We start from the raw sequence: 9,830 nt of genomic DNA on the forward strand, positions 1-9,830 counted from the left end.
TTTTGTTTTAATTATTATACTTGTATTGTTTTAATTATTATGTTTTGTGTTATTTTAGTTATTATGTATAATGAACGAATTTGATAAACACAGTTATTTTGTTATATTATAATCCACTATTATTTTTAATATATGCAATATTTACTATAAATTTATTATATTTTAAACAATGTTTCCATGTCCTATTTTTTAAGATTTTTCATGTTCTTGTCGCCTGTATTCGTGTCCATATCCGTGCATCCTTGTAATAGTGTAGGATAACTATTTTGGAGTGGGAAATGTTTTGCCACTCTATCCCTTATCAAACTTTAACTTGAATTTTAACCATTGCTTGTTATTGACTAACATTTTGGGAATTCCAACTGGATCATCAGCTTCCAGACTCTGTAACCCTCCACCTCCCTAAAGGAAGAAATGGCAAACAAGTGAGTTCGAGTATGTAGTGCAGCTACATCAACACTTGAGCACGACAAACGTTACATAAGATCAACCTTTCCACCGTACGTCAGCTACATCATGCCTGCCTCCTTTCTTACTTCAAACATTCATTCATCGTATCCTTACTTGTTGTGGCCAGTCGACGGAATTTGGAAATATAGCATGCTTAGTTTGCGTCAATTTCAATAGGGATTCAACACAATCCAATCCATCATGTTAAATTCAGAAAATTTGGACCCCAAATAGAATTATAACTACCTTTTACATTTGCTATAATTATAACAAAAAATTGATATAAAAGTACTAATATAACATTAAAGGTTTTCTACAAGAACCAAAAAGCAAAATTAAAACGAACATCGGGTGTCTAGATCTTAGTGACACTTATAAGCTTCTTGTTGTTAGTAAAAGGAAGGCATTTTTCTGGTGTGGTTGCAGAAAAATGGATTGGGAAGAACTCTTCGAAAGTTGGAGAAGATTTGAAGGTCTTGCTCTCACAGTTATCTGGTACTCGAGGGCTTGAGCAATCACCAAGCGCTTTGTATGAGGAGTTGGAGGAAGAAAGAAATGCTTCTACAATCGCTTCAGATCAAACAATGGCCATGATTACAAGACTGCAAGAGAAGAAGGCAGTGCTCCATATGGAAGCACTCCAGCAATTAAGGGCTGATTTGGTATTGATGTGCTTTGAAAAAAAAAACTGTTTCTGCTGTGCTGTGAGAATAAGCAGCTGTGAAATAAAACTGTAGAGTATTTGGTAAACTTTTTTGTAAAAATGCATTTGAAAAAAAAAACAGTAGTATAGTATTTGGTAAATTTTTATGTAAAACAGATGTGAAAAAAATTCGGTTTTTCAAAGCTGAGTTTTGCAGCTTCTTGTTTTTGGCTTTTTTTCATCAAAAACTGTGAAAAAAAATCTAAAGCTGAATGTTTATCAAACACAAAATAGCTCCCAACTTTTTTTTATACCAATTTTTTTCAGAATCACCTTACTACCAAACCAGGCCTAAGAATGATGGAAGAGCAAGGCGAGTACGATAATGAACCGCTGCGAAAGATAGACAACCTTCTTGTCGAGAAGAAGGAAATACAAGATTTAGAAGCAGAGGCTGAGGGCACTCCATGCATACTGAGGGTTTCTTGAACACACGATTAACCCGATTCTCGTTTCTCTTCATACTTCCTTCCTCCACTCATCTTCATCCTTCATTTTTTATTTTGTCTTCATGTTGCACTCCATGGCTAATGAAAAAAAAAATGAAAACTAACAAAAAGTCCAAAAAAACTTCCCTTTTAATAAAAAGTCATTTTTAAAGGTATAGTGAATAGAATCAGGGAAAGGTATAAATCTGGTTTTTCGTTAAAAGTGAACAGTACTGTTTTGTTAAAACTGTAAACAGTAAACTAAAAAATGCACATGGAAACCTAATAGTAAGCCAACAAAAATGAATTCAGCCGTACATTCTATTATTCTTGAATCTTCAACTTGCCAGGGGTGGTACAATATATATTTGTTGTACGTTTGTTTATTTCTCTACTCTTTTTTGTTCCACATGAAAATAAATCTACATGAAAATTCAGAGGGAAGAGAAAATAGGAACACCCGGCAAGGTGGCTCCTGCATCAACAATATAAATGTTGCCAGAGACATATTCAGAAGAGTCATGTACCAAATATCGAACTAGCGATGTCAATGCTGGATCTGAAGTGCCAAATGTTCTTAAAGGGGCAGTTTTCATAGCCACATTGTGCAGCCAGTCTTTTTCCATTAGACGCTCCGTAATTTCCGATCTGAAAAGTCCAGGTGATATTGCATTCACTCTGATTTTGTGTACCCCCAGCTCCATAGCCATAGTCTGGTTAACATAACAAGATTCAGTATAGTACCATAGAAGCTTTCACCTACACTACCAAGTGCAGAGAACTACAGAACATATTCCTTAAGAGAATACTCATAATCAAATATAGATAATGAAACTTATGAGAGAAGAAGAGAAGAAGAAAAGAATAAGCAAAGGTAGTGTCGGTGACATGACAAAGTTGAGGATAAAATCTTAAAATGGCAACTGATAAACCAGCAGTTAAAATGTAAAACTTCGTTTGAAGTTAGATCATCAATTCATATGTCATTCCCAGAAATCCTCCGGTGCAACAAAAAGCAAAATGTGGTTGAGTGCAATAACACGTTGGTCAAAACAGTCTGTTGGTTATACGACAATAGAGCCGCTCAGACCATGAGCTTGTGATAACCACAGCCTTGCGTCAACACACTTTATTGACAGATGATAACAGCACATGAAGATGACAAGCATTTTGGCAATCAGACTTAGAACTAACGAACTAAAGAGACCAAGAATCAAAACCGGCTTATAATGGGGGTGATAGAATTTGGGTCAACGGGCCGAGGGCCCCACTCCAACAACATTGATATTGTCCCCAACTTGGTAATTACCACCTGTCCAATCCATCAGGTGTAGGGTTTTATCACAAAAGGTCTCGGTACTAGTTAGAGTGGGGGTAATCATATTTAAACTCTTTTCTTTCTTCTTTCTCTCACCTATGTGGGATAGCCAACAGGGGCATAAGAGAAAGTACACAGTATAGCCCACTAGCAATATTCCTCTACTAGACTAAAAAAGAACTGAAATACTCCTAGGCTGATTTAAGTCCCTAAGTCTATCTTTCCCAGGAAACTGTTATTGGCACTCCAAAAAAGTCATCTCGTACAATTTCTGCCTTATGTTTCCCAGGAGGCAGGCATCCCTTCAAGTTCTTATATTTCATTTAAAGGCCAAAAGGAACAAAAACATAATTCCTTTTCCTTACGCAATTAATATGATTTTCCTGATTAGCATGTTAAAGATAATACCTTTGTTAAGGTGTTTACACCAGCCTTTGAACAATTGTATGCTGTAGCTCCAGGCAAATATCCACGATTAAGACCAGCAATGGAAGATATATTGACGATTGACCCTCCCTGATCAGCATCTCGCATGCGTATAGCAACAAACTTTGATACCAACCAGGAACCCGTTAAATTTGTCCTGAAAACATGATTCCATTCCTCCTCAGACAGGTCCAATGCAGAACTCACATTACCTAAGAAACACAGATGGTAGTAAGCATTTATGATACACCAACACAGACCTATAGACCAACTAGTTGCGTGTGCCTGTGAGGTCAACAATTGGTGATTGGTACAAGACAGGAATCAGGATTGGGACTGAGTCTAGTCCAGTCCGAATCCGATAGTCCCACCCGCACCCCCTGTGGAGGTAAGAGGTAGAGAGCACATGATGATGTTGTATACAATACTTGGGACAGTAGTCCAATTCAATAGTCGAGTATCGTCATTGTTAAGTTCATGAACTGAAAGAACAGTCAAATAAGTAATTTGCATTACCAAACATATAATTGTAAAACAAAGGTATATTTGTTAATTCCCCCCTCCCCTAACTAACTTGTATAGAGCTGCAAATTTCTTCCTCAACTTTAATTTTTGACAATTACCCTCCTGAAATTCTCTAATTAGCCAATTTTCTCTTTGAATTTTAATGCCAATTAGCCCATGAACTTTTATAAATAGTCAATTTCTCTAGATTTTAAAAAATTCTCATCCAATTTTTCATCTATTTTGATCACGTGTAGAAGACGTGACAACTCTATGAGAGCAAAAAGAATGGAAAACTAACAACAACAACAACAACAAAATTTTTTCCCACTAAGTGAGGTCGGCTATATAAATCCTAGAACGTCATTGCGCTGGGTTCTATGTCATGTACTCCATTAGATCCAAGTACTCTAAGTCTTTTCTTAGGTCTCTTCCAAAGTTTTCCTAGATCTTCCTCTACCCCTCAGCTAGATGAATGAAAATTTTAAAATCTAACCCTAAGCGAAATTGGCTATTTATAAAATTAGAAAGGGCTAAAGTTAAATTCAGAAAGAAATTTGCTAATTACAAAAGCTTAAGAAGTAATCAGGAATAAATTTGAGGACAATCCGACAAATACCTCTAAAACAAATAATATAAAAGGCAGAAAGCCAGCCAAACCAACCTCTAATACCGGCATTGTTAACAAGGGCATCGATGAGCCCAAACGCGTCCCAAGCCTTGTTCACAGACTTCTCGATAGCTGGGCCATCGGCGCTGACATCCAGCTCCACGGCCACAGCCCTCGGGCCTCCACCAGTCCCACTATCAGCAACAGAAGATGATGAAGAAGGAGCGGTGATGGAGAGCTGGTTGATTTGATCGCACACGGACTGAAGGCGGTCGATGCGGCGAGCGGCGGCTACGATTCTGCAGCCGGCTTTAGCTAAGTCTAAGCACAACTCGCGGCCGAGGCCAGAGGAAGCGCCGGTAACCATGACGACTTTGCCGTGGAGGTGGCTCCAGGGCTCCAGGTTGTCCGACAATCGATGAGGATTCTCCATGTTTGATAATCTGTACTCAACTATGAGCTATGAATTATATAGAACAAGGAAGAAGAGACTTACATGTGAATGTGTGATACTGCGAAATCTTGACCGTTGGTGGCTTCGATATGGACGGTCATGATTTGGGGTGATATATTTGTAGTTGCTGGACGAAAGCATGTTTGGTGAGGTAGTCGGCTTGACTTGACCCACTTCGATTATAGGAACGGAAAGAGATGATATATTTGCAGTTGCTGGACAAAAGCACGTTTGGTGGGGTAGTCGGCTTGACTTACCCACTTTGATGATAGAAACTGAAAGAGATCCGTCCGGATCTCTTTCGCCAAGCTTACCAGATCAAGTGATCCAAAATTTTGAATTTTCATCTAATAGTAAAAAATTATTATAGTTTTTAAGGGATCAAAATAGGTGGATCGTTGAGAAAAATAATATTGGATGAGATTATTCAAAACCCTATAATATAGAAGTTGGCCTCATCATCTAGTCCTTCTTGTACGTCGGATTATATTGTCATTCCTTTTACGGGGCAAGAGATTTGACATTTATGGATTAATCAACTACGCTTCTAAACTAGGTTGGACAAACACTCCGAAACCCAAAGCGTCGGAGTGTCGAACATTCTGACACGCCGACGCGCCTCCAACACAAGTTGAACATGGTCAAGACACTGGTCAAGGGGCAGGGGCATTTTTATAAATTGAAAAATATTTTGAGTCAGTTTTGAAAACATAAAAACATTGAAAGATTTGGGGCAATTTGGAAATACAAAAACTAAAGCCTAAAGCCAACCCGTCCTAACCCAACTTCAATCTCTTATATGCGCCTCCTTTCACTTCTCTTCTTCCTCTCTTCGCAACCGATGCAGCCTCTTCTCTACGGCCTCCACTCCAGTTGCATTCTATTTTAGTTGGTTGTTTAATTTGTTATTGAGCATAAATATATATCTCTTCTTGTTTTTTTTTTTAAAGGGAACAATTAGTGACAAGTCACGGTTATACACGTCTTTCGGGAGCCGAAAAGACTCACATAGTCATTTCAGCTTCTTCTTGTTTTAATTATTATACTTGTTTTGTTTTAATTATTATACTTGTATTGTTTTAATTATTATGTTTTGTGTTATTTTAGTTATTATGTATAATGAATGAATTTGATAAACACGATTATTTTGTTATATTATAATCCACTATTATTTTTAATATATGCAATATTTACTATAAATTTAGGGGTGTGATATCTACACATCCCTTTTTACTTTTCCCACACATTTTTTGTTTTCTGTCATCGGATGTGATAATTGAAGAAAATCAACGGACATAAATTAATAAGGAGTGTGTGAGAAGTAAAAAGGGGTGTGCCACACACCCCTAAATTTATTATATTTTAAACAATGTGTCCATGTCCTATTTTTTAAGATTTGCCATGTTCCTGTCGCAGTGTCGTTGTATCCGTGTCCATATCCGTGCAACCTTGTAATAGTGTAGGATAACTATTTTGGAGTGGGAAATGTTTTGCCACTTTATCCCTTTCAAACTTAAACTTGAATTTTAACCATTGCTTGTTATTGACTAACATTTTGGGAATTCCAACTGGATCATCAGCTTCTAGACTCTGTAAGCCTCCACCTCCCCAAAGGAAGAAATGGCAAACAAGTGAGTTCGAGTATGTAGTGCAGCTACATCAACACTTGAGCACAACAAACGTTACATAAGATCAACCTTTCCACCGTACGTCAGCTACATCATGCCTGCCTCTTTTCTTTCTTCAAACATTGATTCATCGTATCCTTACTTCTTGTGGCCAGTCGACGGGATTTGGAAATATAGCATGCTTAGTTTGCGTCAATTTCAATAGAGATTCAACACAATCCAATCCATCATGTTAAATTCAGATAATTTGGACCCCAAATAGAATTATAACTAAAGGAAATCTGAAGGCAAAGGTATAGCAGGTTGATGAATTGTATAAGCTCAACTCAATGTCGAGTGAGTATTCATTCACTTCTTTATATAGAGTTACAAAAGATAAGGTTGTTACACTTGATAAACATTTGAATCAGAAAAATAAATACAAACAGGTTGAATCAGATACAAACTGACACGCCCCGACCCTGATATTCCCCGAATACCAGGACCGACACGTGCTGGCCGACACCCGGGGGTGACGAAAGCCATTAATTGATACAAAAGCTAAGAATAAGAAATAAATACAGGTTATGAATTTAAAAACAATGAATTAACAATTTAGGAACGTGTTCAGAGCATACAACTAAACCTAGTCACTAACAAGAATTAAGATAAGATTAAATGAACAAAGGAGTGGGTCCTACCCCGAGAGGACTCGAAGATGCCGCTGCGGAAGTACCTTAATGCCAGGATTCTATGCCTCGTTTCTAAGACCTGAATGGGGGCGCAAAACAAGGGTGAGTGGACCAAGTTTATATACATACATAGTACGAAAACAGTTATGAACATACTAACCCCCACAGTTTAATAATGAAAACTACTAGAATAATAAGTGATAAGCTTTTCAGAAACCTTTAGCATGCCATAAAACAATTCATATATCCATCTGCAAATCAATCTCAGAAAATCATATCAGAAATTATCTCAGCAATCATGTCAGGAAGCATAACACAAGTTGTGCTGCTAGTGAGTGCACTGAATAACAATACTCCCGGCCCAATGCCTGCACCTCAGTCTCTGTGCCCGTAGCCAGAGATATCTCCCTCCCGGCCCAATGCCTGTCTCCGTGTCCCTCAGCCTTTCGCTAGGGATTATTTCTCCCGGCCCCAATGCCAACACCAGATCCTCGCCCCAGGCGGCATAGTGTTCACTAGGTACGCACAAAACATAATTCATCTCTAAAATACAACTTCGTAGCATAAATTCATCGATCCTCTATACTACGAAGAGGTGTTCGAAAGTCATTTGAAACACATTCTTAGCATCCTATCGTCATCGATCAGATAGTCTACTAGAATGAGGGTTCTATAGAAAATACAATATAATGAAAATAATTCAAAACATATATATAATCACGTATAATCAAATCATCATGCTTCCTGTAAAGTATTTCTCAAATCAATAATTCTGCAAGGCATGCTATTAAATTATGCATTTCTATCAATAAAACATGCAATTTTCGAAGGTGGTCCACTCACAGATACTCCGAAGCAGCAGAATTGTGTGCAAAAAGATTAAGGAAGTCTCCACTAGCAACTTCACCTAAGCACGAAAATGTACAATTTAATAAACTACCCAAAAGATAGAATTTTAGGAAATGGAAATGGGTTTTGGGTTTGGGTAGGTTAGGAACAAGAGGGAGTTTTAGGCTTAAGCCTAAACCCACCCTTATACACACACGGCACACACACCACACATTCACACACATACCTACACCACACATACTCCCAGAGCTGCACCGCACAACGCACACACTGTACACTTCATATAGTACACAAACATACACAACACACACGTGCACCATACACCAACATGCCAAACACACCCACAGACAGCATGCACATATATATATATATATATATATATACAAATATACACACAGAGGCAACATGCATATATATATATATATAGATACATACATATAAACACACACGCATGCACAGCATGCATATATATATATAAGCACACACACGCACAGCAAGCATACTTACACACACACACACACACGGTTCACGCACACACACTTGCACAACGTACACACTGCACAAACACACACTCACGAACTCGCCGGAGTTCGTCGTCGGAACCGGACATGCATGCACAAGGGATGGTAAGAGTTAGGGCTTGAATAAGGGGTTCTAAAACTTCACAAATATACCTAAGAACTCACCTGGACGCACTGCAGCAGGTTTTGGGAAGAGATGGACCTCGAACTCGTCGGAGTTCGTCGTCGGAGCTAGATTATTAGCACAGAGAAAAACTGAGATCAAAACCCTTGAGTTTTGTCATAAACTCATCATGCACAACCCAGAAATTTGAAGAAGGAACACAATCCTCACCTGGGTTCGCGTGTTAGAGCTTTGAAGCTCTCGGCTTCAATGGCAGAAAAGTCCACAGTGCTCTGATGGCGCATGCAAGGGTATCGTTGAGTTCGTTAAGTCTCAAGGATCCCAAATATATGGTTTTGGGGTTTGATTTGTGAGGGAAGTGAGGTGAAAGCTAGAGAGAAGCTCTCGGAGCTTAGAGAGTGTGAGAAAGAGAGAGAAGAAACCGAAAGAAAGAGAGCACTGAGATTCTCAGATGTGTTTCGGGCAGAGATGAAAGGAAAGAGGGATCTGAGAGCTGCCACATGGCAGTTTAAGATCAATAGCCTTTCTAGATCAAGGGTTAGGATTAAAAGAGAATAAGGGACTAAATTGATAGATAACAAATATGTTCTAGGGGAAAAATAGAAATAGAATGAAAAATGGGGGTGGGGTATAACACAAACATATTTGAGAGAGTTGTGCGGATAATGGACTGTGTTGTTATGATCCTTTCTGTTGCAGATTGCAGCGGGAAGGTTGTGGTTGAATTGGTGGTGCTGACTTGGACCTTTCTTTAGGGTTTGGAGATTTATCTGAACTAGGTTTGTCAATAACCACCTTTTAAATTTGCTATAATTATAACCAAAAATTGATATAGAAGTTAACATTAAGGGGGCGTTTGTTGTACCGGACTGTCTTAGACTGGACTAGCTTCAAGGACTAAGCTGGACTGGCTTAGACTAGACTAAGCTGGATTAACTTAGTGAAGCGTTTGGTGCAGTGTCGGACTAAAAAACAGGATAATTAACAAAACTGAAAAATTATATTATTTTAAAGCATATCTAGAATATTTTATATTAATTCTTCCTCTCTCTTTTTTTCTTCTAGAAACCCTTTTTCTAGAATGCTCCATCTTCTCTGCCTCACCACTCCCCCTTTTTTCTCCATCCGTCTCAATCCTCTCTGC

At 38.3% G+C, this 9,830-nt stretch overlaps 1 protein-coding gene across 1 annotated transcript; it reads right to left on the bottom strand.

The window, feature by feature from the left end:
- Positions 1-1,884: 1,884 nt before the first annotated feature.
- Positions 1,885-5,155, bottom strand: LOC103403493 (uncharacterized). The gene is made up of 3 exons (XM_029093947.2): positions 4,494-5,155; positions 3,308-3,537; positions 1,885-2,294 (listed from the first exon to the last, which is right to left on the bottom strand). Exons 1-3 carry the CDS (start codon positions 4,870-4,872, stop codon positions 2,016-2,018), a joined length of 888 nt encoding a protein of 295 aa, XP_028949780.2. The 5' UTR covers positions 4,873-5,155; the 3' UTR covers positions 1,885-2,015.
- Positions 5,156-9,830: the final 4,675 nt, after the last annotated feature.

This window comes from Malus domestica, chromosome 15 (genome assembly GCF_042453785.1).
Source record: "Malus domestica chromosome 15, GDT2T_hap1".
Taxonomy (NCBI): domain Eukaryota; kingdom Viridiplantae; phylum Streptophyta; class Magnoliopsida; order Rosales; family Rosaceae; genus Malus; species Malus domestica.

Coding starts and splice junctions, on each gene's coding strand:
- LOC103403493 (XM_029093947.2), bottom strand. CDS start 4,872: ATGGAGAATCCTCATCGATTGTCGGACAACCTGGAGCCCTGGAGCCAC. Junction 3,538..4,493: donor TAACAATGCCGGTATTAGAG/GTTGGTTTGGCT, acceptor TGTGTTTCTTAG/GTAATGTGAGTTCTGCATTG. Junction 2,295..3,307: donor GTGTAAACACCTTAACAAAG/GTATTATCTTTA, acceptor TATGTTAACCAG/ACTATGGCTATGGAGCTGGG.